This window comes from Spermophilus citellus, assembly GCF_964194105.1.
Source record: "Spermophilus citellus genome assembly, chromosome: 14".
In the NCBI taxonomy this organism is placed as follows: Eukaryota; Metazoa; Chordata; class Mammalia; order Rodentia; family Sciuridae; genus Spermophilus; species Spermophilus citellus.
In genome coordinates this window covers 69,857,312-69,874,185 of record NC_138194.1, presented here as the reverse complement: position 1 = coordinate 69,874,185, position 16,874 = coordinate 69,857,312, and the positions used below count along the sequence as shown (strand labels likewise).

Below are 16,874 nucleotides of genomic sequence, written 5' to 3'. Positions count from 1 at the left end.
ATTCTACTGTCATGTATATCTAAAAAGAACAAAATTTTTTTTTAATTTTAAGCTATAAAAAACAACAACAACAAAGGACTATCTCAGTGGCTAAGAGATTCTTAGTTCAACCCTGGTACCAATTAATAAATGAATAAATAACATCATGTTGCATACCTTAAATATACACAATAAAAGGGTTTTTTTTAAGTTGATCTAACTGTGGATACGCTCATTTTATTCATTCATTTCTTTAAGTCATTTGCTCATTCAGTCTGTAAATGTCCACAGAAGCCCCTGATGGGTCAAACAGCATTAGATGTCAGAAGTAAAGAGGAAAGCCAACCCTGCCTCATAGAGCTGACAGTCTAAGGGGAAGAGAGATAAGAAATCCAGCAATAACCAACACACTGTGGTCAAGATTATCCTAAGGAGACATATGTCCAGAGGTTCCTAGAATGTAGAGCAGAGTTCTGAGCCTGGAAGATACTAGTGAAATACAAACTGCAAACATGCTGGGCTCCGAGTGGGGACCTCATAAATACTGAGGAATGGGAAAAAAGAAGAGAGCAACCAAAGATGCCAGTGTCATATAATGTAGGGGAACTTAGTGACAAGGACTTCCAAGAAAGAAGATGCCAGGCTCAATGCTCTTACTGGAATTCCAGCATAAAAGCATTTTGCCCACAATGGTCACCAAGACAGAAAATGCTACCTAGAGCTCTAGGAGATTCCTTAATGGCAGAGAATTTTTATTTAATATTCATTCATGCAACAAATATTTTTAAATGCCTTTCAAGGTCTCGAGACTGCCAGCACAGATGTGCTAGGTATGGTTTCTACAATCACAGAAGTCAGAAATGAGATGGTGAGCCAGGTACATGCCTGTAATCCCAGCCCAGTGGCTTGAGACACTGAAGCAGGAGGATTGAAAGTTCAAAGCCAGCCTTAGCAATTTAGTGAGGCCCTGAGCAACTCAGTGTGACCCTGCTTCTAAATAAAATACAAAAAAAAGTGGGAGAAACAAAAAAGTACCGGGGATGTGGCTCAGCGGTTAAGTGCCCCTGAGTTCCATCCCCAGTGCCAAAAAAAGAAAAAGAAAGAAATGAGATGGTGAGAAAGATAATGGGGCAGCACTGGAAAGATGACAATAGCTTCATTGAATGCTGATCCTTAATATATAAACATAAAAGTTCTTTTCCAGGAACCCTTGAGTTCTTTTATTGTTATTACTGACAATATGAGGTTATCTTGGCCAGAATGCATAAATACTGTTTTATGTCAGCAAATCAAATATTCACTGTGCTGAGCAGTCATCCTCCATGCTAGCCACATGGTTCATAGAGAGCTTCCTGGTGATGACTGTAATCCACATGGCCCTCAGTCCAGAAAATGTTTCCTAGAGCTCCAGGAGTAACCCAGACGTGTGTGTGTGTGTGTGTGTGTGTGTGTGTGTGTGTGTGTGTGTGTTCTTTTAAAAAGCCTGCCTAGTTGTACAGAAGCCAGAGGAGAAAGCGTTCTGAAGAATATTTCCTAAGCTATTAGATTTCATGGTTGGCTCACCGATTTAACGATGCATCACTCATGGTGGATAGATAGTCTGTCACGCAGCAAGAAATATTCATTGCGGTTTTATCAGCTCCAAGTCTCAACTAAGAGAGCTGGAGTGATGGATCGTGACTGTTTACAAGGGCCACTTAAGTAGACAAATTCACTAAAATCACAAATGGTTATTGGACATATAAAGAGACTAAATCCTCCTTAGAGGGCCTATAAAAATCAGTTATGCACTAGAGATGGTCTTTAAAGGTCACACCAGCTACCACAGACTAGACTCCACAGGGAGACACTTGAGGCAGTTTCTCTTAATAGAGAAAAGTCCTTGGTTCAAGGCCTAATGGGCTCCCTTTGACTCGAGGCATCCTGATTTCCCAACAAGTAAACAACAGGAGACTCTGCCTCTCTGCTACATTGTGTTGGGTGTGATCCTAACAGGCAGGGATTTTATAACAGGGTTGGCGCTGCTCTCCTCTTGCCTGGCTCCCGCCAGTAGAAAGTGGAGTTTCAGTGCCTGATGGCATCAGTCACAGTCTAGCTGTGCTGCACTCAAAACCCAAATGGTTGAACTTTAACTGAAGGGCTGGGGCTAAGGGTTGGGAAGGACATTAACTAAAACTTTGCCTGGGAACAGAGGAGCATTAAATTGTTTTATTTTGCAATCCCAATCATGTCCCAGTTCCATGCATAGCAGGCAAATGTGAGAGCTGATTTCTTGGACAACTGAAATCTTTATCTACAAAGCACTTGTATCGGAGAGGCCTGGGGAAAAGGCATGATTTCATCCACCAAATGTTCACCCAAATGTCAAGCACACAGAGTTCTTTTTGACTTCAGTGGGAATACCAATTATGTAAAGAGCAGACAAATGTCATAAATAATTGATCTGTCACCCAAGTTATGAACGCTACAGATATGTTCACATAATATTATCAAAATCTCAGTTACTTCTCACTCTATAATTCTAATAGCACATTGAATAGAAAAATGAATTAAATCAGGTGTATTCAAGTGGATAATAGATACAATTTTATTTTTGATTCAGATAGATTATTTCTGAATTGTACCAAACCTTTCCTAAAAAGTGGCAGTCTCATGACACTGGACATTTTTTAATAAAATCATTTGTTACATATGAATGCCTATTCTCATTTTGTAGTTCCTACTCAGAAAGATGAGGACTCAATAAATCTCAGCTGTGCACTGTGTGTAGAAAGATTTATTAAAATAAATACAAATCAATGAGCTTTAGAATTCATACATTAACTTGATTATTAACTCCCCAGATTTTCTGAGGGCTTTCCATTAAAATAAGTGGTTCTACCTTTGATTGATTTAGAAAGCAATTTGAGATTAAAAAAAAAATCACAACACCCATGATTTTATGTGATGTGTTTATTTGCCTCTTTAATCAATTGCATTTTGGGACTGGGGATGTGGCTCAAGCGGTAGCGCGCTTGCCTGGCATGCGCAGGTCGCTGGGTTTGACCCTCAGCACCACATAAAAATAAAATAAAGATGTTGTGTCCACCGAAAACTAAAAAATAAATATTAAAAAATTCTCTCTCTCTCTTTAAAAAAATATTGCATTTTTAAAAATCTTTATGGTTAAAGACTTAAAAAGATCCTTATTTGTTAATGACTGGAATTCTAAAGAGACTTTTTCCAAGAGATTGCTATGCATTGACCTCCAAATTACAGGTACACATCAAGAAATAATAATTTTAACATAATTTTTTAAATTATTTAACATTCCTCTTCCACAAACTATATGCACATATGTGTACAATTGCCAGTTTTTCTACTACCCTGTTCATTTGTTGGTTCTTTGTATTATGAAAGAACTTGTAGATAATTTTCTTAAATTTCATCATTTTTCCCCATTTTTATAAGATCACTCTTGAATGAAAATGCTCGATTGAGGCAGACAATAGACTAAATGACTAAACATGGACTTATTAAAATGTGAAAATGTCCTTCTGGGGCACTGATTCATTTATTTTAGGCAGGAATTCGTCACACAGTTATTAAGTGTCTTTGCTGGCACACTGGCATTTTGTGGAGACAAGGTGGAGACAGAATGACAGGGCAGACTGACTGCTCTCAGGGGACTTGCTATTCAGTTGAAAATCTAAAATTTCCAAATCTCTTGAAACTTCCAGTTACACAACACTTTTAGGAAATGATTAATATATTTCTTTATTTTATCTTTTTTTCTGAAAATATATTTCATTGTCTTCTCCTGCAAATCTGAGCACACACAGATGCACACCTGATGTACTTAAATATTCTACCATGATTTCATAATGCCAGTACTCAGGTTTTTGTGTCCAGAGCATGCCAAGTGTGTTCTGTTACAGAGCTTCTGACATCTGCTCTTCCTCTGCCTCCTCCGCTGTCCCTGCAGATCACCACACTGCCAGTTCCTTCTCATTTACATTTTAGTCCAATGTCAGTTCTTCAGAAAGAGTGACACCCCACACGAATAGCCTTTCTCCTCCTCCCAACACCCTCAGTCCATGACCAGTGGTGCACTCTATCAATTTTTTCTTTCCTGTTTTCTTCATAACACTTAGCATTATTTAAATTTATGTTGTGCATTTTTTTGGCATTTATTATCTGCTTGCTCCATGAATCTGACTCTAATGCACCAGGCTCACAGTAGTTAACCAATAAATATTTATTTATGAATTAAGGGAACATAAATTATTTTTCTAAATGTGAATTCCCCCTTTATCTATGCTCTTGTTTTCATAAGTAATACCTCCTGAGAGCTGAGACTGATATGAGTAGCTGAAGTTGTCAAGATAATACAGTTAAGTGCTCTGATCAGATTTCTCTGGAAATGTTATCTACCTACCTACCTACTTACCTATGTAACTAGTTACCTACAAATGTAAGTTGAGCATCAACTATATAGTTGGCATGACTATGATTATCTATCTAAGCATCCGTCCATCCATCCTATGGAAGATGCTGTATGTGGATGCCATGTGAAATAAAGAATGTCCCTATGGCAAGGTCCTGCCCTTAAGGAAAAGAGCACTGTTCACTCAACTGTTCTAGTCACCGAGGTGGAATGTATATAATTAGCTATTAAGTAAGATGATCCAGACTACACTTGCTGTAAGGACTTAAAAGAGTAGGAAAGAACTCAATAAGGTAGCCAGGGAAGATTTCCTGCAGGAGTCTTGAGATAGGAAACATACAGAAGGGAGGAAAGTATATGTTGACTCTGAAAATAGCAAAGAAAGCAGACAATGGGTAAGCAGGGTTTTTATTTGGGAGGATAAAAAAGAGCCTGGAAGGCAGAGGAGGGGACTATATAGGGATTGTACTGCAATCAAACAACATACTGCTGAGCCTAAGTGTCTATCACTGAGGCCAAGTACAGCAGACAGCTGCAGCCACAGCCCCCAACATCTATGTTATAGGCAAGCCCCCAAAGTTTCCAACTCAGCAGGCCTGGGTGGGAGACCCTAGTTTTCGCAGTTCTAACAACTTACTAAGTTGCTGCTGATGCTGCTTGTTGAGAACCATACTCTGAAAACCCCCACGCTGAAGCATTTGACTTCCTCACCCGTCTCATCTTCCTCCTCTTTTCTTCTTTCCCTCTACTCTCTTTACTCACCATCTTTCCTTCTCTGGTTCTTTTTCTTCTATTCCTCTAAATGCAGGATATCTGAAGCCCAGATTGTGACCCTCTTTTGCCCATCCTCCAATTCTCTCCACCAGACTCATCCTTTCTCATTTGTCCTGACTTCTATCAACCCCTCTGAACAAGCAAGTCTAACTTCTCTCCTGAGCTCCACAATCCCCTGCTCTTCATTGTTTCTAGCCTCTGCATCTTTGGCCACCCCATTCTCCCACCAGGCATGTTCCTTCTTCCAACTTCCAATGATTCAATTCTACCTGACCCCTAAGACACAGCTTTCATGATGCAGCCTTCCTCATGTCTTTCCTAATTCCACAGAAAGGGAATCTCTGGGTGTGCTGAAGTATAGAAGTGATGAAATTGGAGGGGGCAGGGGAAAGCAAATATGGCAAAATACTAACAATGAGTTTATCTAGATGTAGGGTGTTGATACATTTATCATATATTTTTCAAATAAAAAGTAGACCAAAAAATTTAAGATAAATTGAACTTATGTCTCTAGAACTCTTCGAGTATTTTCCCTCCATCAGTCATTGTCCCTTTCTACCTCACATTACAGTTACTTACATCCATGACTCAGTTCTGGGTCTAGCCCTAACATGGCTTGAGAGCAGGGGCTCTACCAGGCCTACTTGTCCACAAATTTCCCCTCTCCTGGGTTAGTGCCTCATGGAAAAGTGGGCATGCTGCTTCCAAGGAATGTCTGTACCTTGTCAGAGTTAGTTAATGGAAGAGATAACACTGCTAGATTTTCCCAACATCAAAAAAGCATGGTGGGAAGAGCACATGCTTCAGAACCGGAGAGCCCAGGGTTGGAATTCCACCTCTATTATACATTAGCTGCACTATGTTAGGTAAAGTAGCTAAGCTGTCTGAACTTTAAATTCCTCATTAGTTAAATGAAAAATCCTACCTACTTAAAAGCATGAATATTGCATAACGTATATAAAGTGCCTGGCAGAATGCCTGGTGTATAGTAATTACCGAACAAATATTAGTCATTGTGCACACAAGCACACACCATATTTTTATGAAACCCAAGTCTATAGTCTACTTTTCTGCACAATACAGCAGTTCATACCTGTTAGTTATAGAGCCCTGAGTAGAATTCAGGCCAGAAACCATGGATACTCCACATTCTAACAAAAGATCAAATCATTGATATCTTCAGTGAGATGCCTTCCAAAGATTATTCCTTTTATAAATGAATTAACTCCAGCTTTATAGTTTTTCCTGCCATCCATTACCATATAAAACTGGAACAAAGGCCTGGCTTTGTTTAAGTTCAATACCAAAGACTCCAGCAAATGTTTACCTTTCCCTTTTAAAGTTTCCTTCACCCACACCACGCCCCAGCAAACACATAAAACTGCCATTTGCCCTGCTCTGCAGTGTGTAACTCAATATTTCAGGACTCCTCCCAGGAGCTTCCCCCAACCCTATCTTTACTTTTGAAAACCACAGAATATGACCTATAATATTCTTTAACCTTCCATAATATTAAAAATCAGGCCAATTTAGGCAATAAATTTTTTTTATTGTTAGTATCTATGAACCCTATTTCATCCTGGACTGTCTTGTAAGCAGAAATAGAACTTTCCAGGCAAAGGCATCATGTTTTGAGAGGGTTAAGCAAGGTCATGAAGCAATGTGTCCCGCAGGAGTATGGTCTCCTTTGGGCAATCCCTGTAGCCTAAATATCCATATTCATACAACTTCTTTTCTCCCCTGGTGTCCTGAAACAAAGTTCAACAAAGAAAGAATATTGTCCATTTCAGAGCATCTTTTGGAGGCATGATTCATCAAAATATCACAAATATTCAAAAGTATTCTGATTGGCATTTAGTGGGGACACAATAAAAATTAATTAAATGTTTTAGACCAAAAAAAAAATGCTGAAAAAAGACACAGAAAAAAAAGTAGGAAGGAAGATAAATAGCAAATTTGGAACAACATAATAGATTCACCATGATAGTGAATTTCAAGCCAGCCTTTTAATTAGCATGATTTTATTTTTCTCTGAGATTGAATTATTTGCAATGTACAAGAAGATTAGAATGCACATATTTTCTTCAATTTACCACCTTTTCATAGGCTATGATCATCCTGTCTCTAAGCTAGTAAAATGGGGATAATAAGTCGAGGGAAACTATTTTTTTCCTGCCAACAGCAGCTCATGGAGCGAAAACTAAGGCTACCTTGCTGACCACCAGCTGCACTTTGAGAAGATGGCACTGGGAAGAGAAAGGGTCAACTCATACAGTGAAAAAAGAGACACCTGGACTTCCCATGGAAAGAGTAAGTCACCCTGTACAACAGCTCCAGTTATGTCTCACAATAAGAAGTAAGGCAGCTACTGTCACTGTGTAGTCACCATGAATTAGGCCGCACCAAATGCATGCTTAAGTCCAGGGCAGCTGCAGAGTCATGCAGGGGTATTAAATCAATTTCACTGTCTTCCTTAAGGATAGGAGAACTTTTTAAAAATTTTTTTATTTGTTCTTTTTAGTTATACATGTCAGTAGAATGTATTTTGACATATCATATATACATGGAGTATAACTTCCCATTCTTATGGTTGTACATGATATAGAGTTATACTGGTTGTGTAGTTATATATGAACATAGGAAAGTTATGTCTGATTCATTCTACTGTCTTTCCCATTAGGATGGGAGAATTTTCTACCTTCAGTCTTCACTTGTATTTTCCTTCTCAGTCAGCCAACTCATCTTAGCATTCATGTTCCCATTCCTCAGTCTCAGTTCTTAAATTCCATTGTTTTGATATTAAAGCAAAATCAGACACTAGGTAATAATTAAAGAAACTATTAAGGGAAATGGGGCCCAGAGGAAACGTCAACATGCCTACCCCAACTCCCACCTTGCATTTTCCTAAAGCTTCAAAAACTACACATAAATTTCTTTTGTAAATCCAATTCATTTAAAGCATCCCAAAGGACCCAAAGTTAGAGGAATCTATCTACAAAATAAGTATTGGCTTACATGTGATATTCACTTCCAATTCACTAGTTGGGTTAGTGGGAGTATTTGTTTATTGAATTTCTTAAATCACAAAACATATAGAGCTGATAGTCAGTGGGTGTCTTCTGCAACCTTATCCTCTCTGACAAAAATACTCTTTCTTGCTTGAGATTTTTAAAATGCTATGCTTCTTGCCAGGTTTTGCAAAAAATGAATAAGAAAAATAAGAAACGTTCTCCACTATTCATAACAGAAAAAATGTATGGAGGAAATGGTGAATAAATATGCAAAGATAGGAAGAAGAATCACTGGTACATTTCAGAGTCACAATACTAGAACTGATCTTTAGTTAATGCAGAGTGAGGAAAATATTATGCAAGGGAGTTCCATAGTTCGAGGTCAATGAACACACACACATACACACATACACATTCACTCACCTGAAGAGGACAAGGCTTCTCAAATAGTCCTCACTCCCATGTCCATTCTGGTCAATGACATGTATGATATGAACAGGGAAAGTACCAGGGCAACAAAAGACACATATAGGAATAGCCCTGGTTCAAATAGTTGAACCAGCAAACTATATTTTCTGGGCCTGGGGTAGCAAAGTGTGAGCACAGTGCAGGTAGCAAAAGCAGGATGACCTGATTGAACTGCTTTGTTCATGGAAGTGAGACTGACCATTTATTTTCTTTCTTTTTGGACACAAAGAATTTGTAACCTAAAGATTTGTTGGAGGAGGAAAATCATAGCATGCTTTGGTCTAAAGACCAAAAAAAAAAAAAAAAAAAAAAAAAGCTGATTCCCTTCTGTTGGGATGGTTATAACATGGGCTCTGGATTTAAAGAGATCTACCTTTACTTCTGCCTAATCTTGTAGTGTCTGGAATATCAAAGGTCCTTATAGAAAGGAATCAGAATCTGAGATGAAAGGACTATTACATATGACATCTCTTAACCTCTCTGATCCTCACCCAACCCCAACCAAGTCTCAGTCTGCCCAACCCCAATCTTGCCACAAAAATTTGTTAATAGAGATGAAAATATATGCCTTATTTATGCCTTTGGCCCTCTACAGAATGACAATAACTTCTTGTCTGAAAAGTCCTTTCCTAGCTTCCAAATACAGAAAGAATGTTCTTCAATGATCTAACTAAGGGGAGGGCAGGACAAGCCAATCTCCCAGCAGCTCAATAGGAAGGGGGAAAGGAGAGCATGGTGGACCTCGTCACATAGGAGGTCATATAGGATGCTAGAGAGCAGAAAAGAGTGACCCACAGAAACAATTTCTTTTTATAAAATCATATGACAGGTTTCTCATAAAGGCACAGGTATAGCAAAAGGGCTTGGTAGTGGGTTTGCCTTCTTGATTATGGTAGAGAGGGAGGAGAAAGATTTTCACTGAATTAAGACCATTCCAAAATGGTTGGATGCAGAACAATTAAAAGAAAAAGAGTAGTAGAAAGGAGCTTCCTTCATCCTAAGGAATTTATAAATGATGGGAAGGACAAAGCATAGAGATGGGGGAAATTAGCATAGTGTACTAGTGAAAAGACACAAAAAGGAAACTCAGCTCTCAAATGTCAGTACAAGGCACTAAGTAGCACCTTAATGCTCATGTCTTTCTCCTGTGTCCCACAAGAGAGGTTGTGACAGCACACTGGGTTGGGTAATCTCTAAATCATTGTGACCAGAGAAAACAGCATTGGATGAAAATAGAGGCCTGGTTTCAAGACTCTCCTTAGAAACCTGGGAGACAGGGAAGCCCGGGGTGTGGGTTGGCAGCACTCCTGCTCTGGAGATGACATCAGTGCTGGAGAAAGGCAGTGCTCACTCCTGGCACTCTGAGTCACTGCTCACCAATAACTCAGGGGAGTCTTGCATGGGAATCCCTCATTGTGGGGATTAGTGACCATCAAAACTAGTTTTCAGGTACTTGCGTTTGACTAAGAGGAGAAAGTAAAATTAAAACATCCTTGTAAATGGGAGTCACATGACAGAAGGTAGTACTGCCATTAGAATCACATGGAAGTCCTGCCATTAGAATCACATGGAAGGGCCCTCCTCCCTGCTTCCCGCCACTTTAGAACCGAGCAAACTGAAGTGGGGAAACGAGAGGTCAAATGCCAGCTACTCCAGTGTCAGGACTAGACTCGGGGCGCCTGAACCCCATTTCAGATGCTCTTTCCATTGCATCGCCCTGCACCCATCTCCTGCCAGTTTCCAAGCTGTTAAGTGTGGACACTCAGAGCCACATCCACCTAGACAGCAGTGACACTTTTCACCTTACCTACACTTGCAGACGGCACAGACCCCAAGGGAGAAGTGGGGCCTGTGGGAGAGTAAGTTGGCTGCTTGTGTCATCCTGCAGAAAGACACTGTGGCGTAACCAGCAAAACCGGTTCTGGGTGGAAGAACCCTGCAACAGCAGTTCCGCCAGAATCAGGCTGCAGTTGACACCCTGGAAGTCTGGGAGTAATCCCCAAACCTCAATGTGACTAATACTTTTAACACCTTCCCTGCGCAGATACTGTTCGTATAATTAAATTAACCTGAATGATTAGCATCTCACGTCCCCTCCTTTCCTCTGTCTGCTAGAGGAGACAGAAATAACTTGTAAGTCAGCCACAGAGGAAACAAGCAGAGTGTGTCCTGGAAAACTCTATGATCCTTATCTCCAGGTCTTGATTAAATGTATGTAGCAAGAGTATCAGATATTGGACTTTTTTTTTAATAAAGGCACCAAAATGTGAATATCCAAGGAAAAGCTATCCTTCAGCATGGTCACCTTGGAAAAAGGCACAGTTTTCTCAAATGATGCTGCTATTGCTCAAAGCACATGTGTAGCATCTCTTCTGACACTGCCTGCTTCAAATTGGTTTACAAAACCTTGTGCAAAGAAAAACAATGACAACAATAAAACTTGGATCTCCTCCAGCTTGTGGCTGGGTCTTCACATGCAGATCCATCTTACTTCTGGGGTTTCTTTAAACACCTTCAGAGGTCAACATTTACGACTTTGGTAGGCATTCAAAGGATGCTACAGCATCTCCTTCCAACCATGGTGACACGAGTGTGCCTCTGGCCTGCTGCCACTCACTGTGGTGCACTAAGGACTGGCAAGGGAGCCAGGGAATGCTGGTGGTACGCCTCACCCCTTTCTCTGAGCCACAGGCTAAACCAAGCCCCCCACCCTTGGTGTGTCACTACCTTCCCCAACACTGAAAGCCAGCAAACATCCAAGCTGTGTACGTGTTGTTTGGAGGTGACGTGGTAGAGCATAAAAACTCAAATGTCCAACAGGGCCATGCATGGAAAATTCTAGAAAAAAGAAGGCTAAGAAAAGCAATAAAGAACAGCAAGTACCAATGAGTGCTGTGAAGGTTATTCTCCTTGCAAACACTCTGGCCAGAATATTTAATTACCAAAATAGTCTAGAATCTGGATTTAAATTTTTTTCTTTATTATTAAATGTGGACAAAAATGTTAAAATTTGAAATATAAGTACATAAATGTATAATATACCCACATTTGTTCTGTGGTCCACACAAGGCAGAAATCGCAGGTTTGTGTCCTTTGACCACACAAGCCAAAAGCATCATGTGACACTGAATGGGACCCCAGTCCTGAAACCTACAAAGATTTCTGGGTGGATGTCATCAATAGGAATTTGAAATAAAATATAACTGCTTCTGAAAAGAAGTCTACAATATGGAAATTACAAATCATTCCACTGTGAGATGACACTTTGTATTTTTTCTTGGTACTGCCAATTGAACCCAGGAGTGCTCTATCACTGGCTCCATTCCCCAGCCCTTTTTATTTTTTGAGACAGGGTCCCCTCAATTTGTCCAGGCTGGCCTCACATTTATGATATACTCCTGCCTCACGCAGTCTCCTGAGTAGCTGATATTACAGCACGTGCCACTGTGCCTGGCTGACACCTTTTGCTGGCTTTGTTCAAAAACCTTTTTTTGAACCACCATCCTATTTTTTTTCCAGCCTGTTCATTATAAAATCAATAATATCTTAAAGAAGTGCCCTAGGCTCTGCAGCCTCTCTCATAAAGTAGATTTAACTATCACAGCTTTCTTTAAAGGCCCTTCCATAGTTTGGAGAAAACCAACGGGAACTATTTTTTATTACTTATCGATTAACCCAGACCTAATACAATCACAACCACCAAACAATAGTCACTTAAAATAGACATTAAAGAAATAAAACAAATTTTGCTACAGTGAGCATTATAAAATATCCTTCAACGTCATTTATCAAAGCATATGTAAACTTAAACTTGACCATCTGGAACAACACACATAGGCACACCAACATGCACATGTACATTTGTGTACACATGTGTAAACACACATTTAGACAAGAAAGAGCTCCTGCACATGGCCAATGAGTGGTATGGAGTGAAATGGACTGAAAGGTCAACTCGGGCCCAAATCAACTATCTCACTGGTCTACCACAGAGCTGTCCCTTCCAAATTAGACATTTTCTTTAAAAGGTCCCTACCGACACATAACACTTAACACATTCACCTACTAGCACTGCTTATCACAGATTGCATGATCATGAAAATTACAGTGATGATTAGAGCTCCTATTTATAGCTTGCTCTAACACTGATAAATACTTGCAGTGACATGATCACATTGTCTTCCCAGTGACCCTGAGATGGCCCTGCTTCCCTGGCTCACACCGTCAGACAGTGTGGTTCCCTTGCCTCCCTCCCCAAAGCACTGGATCACCATGCATTGTACCCTCAGCATGATGCTTGGTACAACAGAGACATTTGGAAATGTCTATTTTGTTTCGAATTCAGGAATGGAGGCCCAGAGAATTTCGATTGACTTGCTAAGGATTCTAGTCCCTTCTGGAGGTATGCCATCACAAAGACTGCCCCTGGTTGTCCAGTCCCATCATCCAGCTTCCTAGAGAAGGGGCACAAAGAGAAAGGGCAAGCACTGTTGCAGTGAGTAGGGGTTGGACAGGAGCCAGAGAGGGTGCAGACAGACCTGCACAAGGCCAGAGGTGGAGTTCTTGGGACTGGGAGGGGCAGGAAAAATGGTGCTCAGGCAGCCAAGGATGTTAGTGCAGTGCAGAGAGCACACAGGAACTTCCAGTGCAGGGGCCACGGGCCTCACATACCCACTCTCCCTGCACTTCAGGATGGCACCTGATCTTGTCCGTGCAAGGTCTGCTTCCTTCCCTGGGAGGCCGTAATCCCCTGGAAGATTCTCAAGGCTATGCTGACATTCTGTCACTATGTGCTCTTTTGGGTCACCTTTCTTGAGCCTAAAGCCAATTTCAACTACATTGTTTTCCTCATGAGTGACATGGGACACTGAGCAATTCATCTTCCTCTGGAAGTCATGCTGCAAACTCCCAGCCAGTTTCCTTTCTCACCCAGCCTGCCCCTGCCCGAGGACAATACGGCATTGACAGGAGTTGTTGACATTGACCTTCTCGTGAGTTTGAAGACAAAGTCTTCTAACACTCACCTGGGTGGTACAGAATTGAAGCAGAAAACACGCTTAGATTTCATCCGGAACCTTCCCTTAAGTACAAAATAAGGATAAAGGATCAGAAGCTAAGACACTCAGAGTGGGCTTGGCAGAACTGTTTGGAGCTCTCCTAAAATCAGAGACTTGGGGCTCGAAAGCAAACTTCCATATGTTTGCTTTCTTGTCCACAATAGGCAATGGTGGGCATCTGTCCTTGGTATACCTCTGGCTGCCAAGGTGTTACCCTTGTGCTTCTTAAACACACTGGTCCCCAGAGGAGCAGACAAAGGTCAAACAGCCAGCAAAAGAAGTGGTTCAAATTCATGGTGGGGGCATTACCCAGTCTTGAAGCTCACAGCCCTGCCGTCCTGCTTCCTGCACCCCTCCCTTTCCCAGCCAAAGACATTAGCTCTGGGCCCTGCCCTGCCTTGGGAGGCTGCATGGAAAAGCCTGAGATGGGGTTTGAGGGTTCTGCAGTGCAGGGAGGAAAGGTTTTCTGGACTATCTTCCTTAGCTCCAAGTTCTCAGATGGAGCGTGTGGCCTGAAGGACCTGGGAGGGGTGTCAGCTTGACTCATCACCACCTATGGGAGGCCACAGAGCAGAGACAAACCCCCTCATCTCCCCTCACCCCAAAATCAGCACTGAGCAGTATATAACTGAAAATATGTGACCTTGGAGAAAAAGACAATAGGTTCATTTCCTTTTTTTCTGGCTCAAGTTAATAGGAAGCTACTTGTACAGCATTTAGAAAAAGAATCTTGTGCTGAGGGCGGGCGTGTGAATTGAAAAGCATAAACGATGAACCAATGCTAAGAATTCACTCACCTTTGCCTCTTCGTTCACATCCCAGGTAAAGGAAACAGCATTATAGGCAATCTCTTCAATGTTGCCAATTGTATTGAAGCTCTCTTTGTAATCAGCTGTAACAGTAAAAAAGAAAAAGTTTTCAAAAGAGTAAAAATTACTTGGTGGTATGTGTTTTCCAATGGGGAAATTTAAAGTTTGTCGATTTTTCTGTCCATCTCTATGGCAATAGGTGCTTACTGGTATTCTTTGGTTAATATTTACCCATGTAAATAAGAACATAAGCATGCTTCTCTATTAAAAGAGAAAATCTAAGTGAAGCAATGCCCTTATCTGATTTATCAGTTTCACTTTTTACTAGGTTTAAATTATTTAGGTGTTTTTCTCTCCTGATTCTGCCTGTATTCTTTCCTACCACTTAAATTTGCTAGAAATGCCAGAGTATTCCATAGAAATATTTTTTAAAACAGAATATTCTGTATATCAGTTAGGTACTGTCACTTACTTTAGCAAAGAAATTGCAGAAAAGTTGAATGTTCAAAACTTGTTTTTTGTTTGTTTGTTTGTTTTTGATATACAGGATCAAACCCAGGGCTTCATACATGCTAAGCACAAAGACTACAACTGAGCTGCATCCCCAGTCCAAGGGAAAACACCTTCCAGGCTCAGGTATAGAGAGTTGAGTTTCTAATACCCAGTTCACAATCAATGGCTGACCAGTCAAGGCTTTCTCTTACTGTATTTCTTTAGTTATATAAAGAAAGAAATCTCTTTACTTATGTAGAGAAATCATCCTGCTGGGTGCAGTGGCACATGCCTGTAAATCCCAGTGGCTCAGGAGGCTGAGGCAGGAGGATTGCAAGTTCAAAACTAGCCTCAGCAGCTAAGTGAGGCACTCAGCAACTCAGTGAGACTCTGTCTCTAAATAAACTACCAAAAAGGGGTGAAATGTGGCTCAGTGGTGTCCCTGAGTTCAATTCCTGGTTCCAAAAAAAAAAAAAAGAAGAAGAAGAAATCATCCCCATTAACCTCCCCTATAAATACAAAAGCTATCAAAGTGCTTGATATGCATTCTTACGAAACATGTTAGGTTGGCTTGCTTGTATATGTAACTTAATTGTTGATAAGTTGTGTTATGCTATGGCTAAGGCTGCCAGGTTTGGCAAATATTTGGGACATACTTATCCTAAAAAAACCCTGGCTGCTTTTATCAAAACACAAATTTAACCAGGCACCCTGTATCTTAGGTTACAACCCTCACTTAGGACCTCTTCAGAATCAACCACATTGCAGGTTGCAAGACTATTTTCTAACTGTGGCTGCAAAGAACAATATGGCAACCATCAGCACAGTTTATTTATCCCCTCTCTCCAGAGATGCACCCTTCACTAGTCTCTGCTCTCGCAGACAACACTGCAATAGAAGTTCTTATTCCTGGAGACTGAATTGATGGTTAACTTCAGAAAAACCTACCAACTGTGCTCTCCAGAATGACCGTCCAGACTCTCTCCAAAATAGGTTGGCCAATCTAATCTCACAATTTCACCTCACAATTCTCTTTCCCTTTCTTTAGCTAATCTGATGGGTGTAGAGTGGAATCCCCTTGATGTTATATTTAAATTTCTTTTTATGGGTCCAGGCAGGTCCTCACATACAGGCTAGCCAACTGAGTGTCTCCTTGTATAAACTGCTCACTCCTGTTATTTGGCCATATTCCTAATCACCTCCCCTAGAAAAACTACATAGATTTACTCCTTCCTTCCTTCCTTCCCTCGCTCCATCCCTCCCTCCCTTTCTCCTTTCTCCTTTCTCCCTTCCTCCCTCCCTCCCTCCCTCCCTTCCTTCCTTCCTTCCTTCCTTCCTTCCGGATTGAACCCAGGGGCACTTTACACTTTACCACTAAGCTACATACCCCAGTCTTTTTAAAATTGTTTTAATTTTGAGACAGTGTCTTGCTAAGTTACTGAGGCTAGCTTTGAATTTGCAATCCTCCTGCCTCAGCCCCCGGAACTGCTGGGATGACAGGCATGTGCCCCCGTGCTCAGCTATATCTTTACATTTTGAACAAAGCACACAAACAAATGATAAAAGCATGTGTGTTCACCATAAAAAAATCAGAAGCTATGAACAAATAACAAAATACTTAAAAGCAACCACAATGTACTCATTCACAATAACCACCTTTAAATAAATCTGTGTACATTTTCTTTCCTCTCTTTCTCCCTTTCTCAGAATACGTAATATTTCTACAATTATTTTTTAATTAACTCATAGCCATTGTTGTTACTTAGCACATCTTTAGCATAGTCCCATGTTAATAAACTGGTGTAAAAGTACTGTTGAGGCATCTCTAGCAATTAGAGAAATGCAGATTAAGACTACA

General features: G+C 40.7%; 1 protein-coding gene across 1 annotated transcript in view; it reads right to left on the bottom strand.

Annotated features, from left to right (window-relative positions):
- The window catches only part of GRHL2 (grainyhead like transcription factor 2), a gene marked incomplete at its 5' end in the record, with an annotated part of 106,573 nt that overhangs the window by 44,680 nt on the left and 45,019 nt on the right, over window positions 1–16,874 (bottom strand). The window contains one exon of the mRNA XM_081266660.1: window positions 14,513–14,607. Coding sequence (XP_081122786.1) covers window positions 14,513–14,607 — 95 coding nt within the window. The remainder of the gene's footprint in view (window positions 1–14,512; window positions 14,608–16,874) is intronic.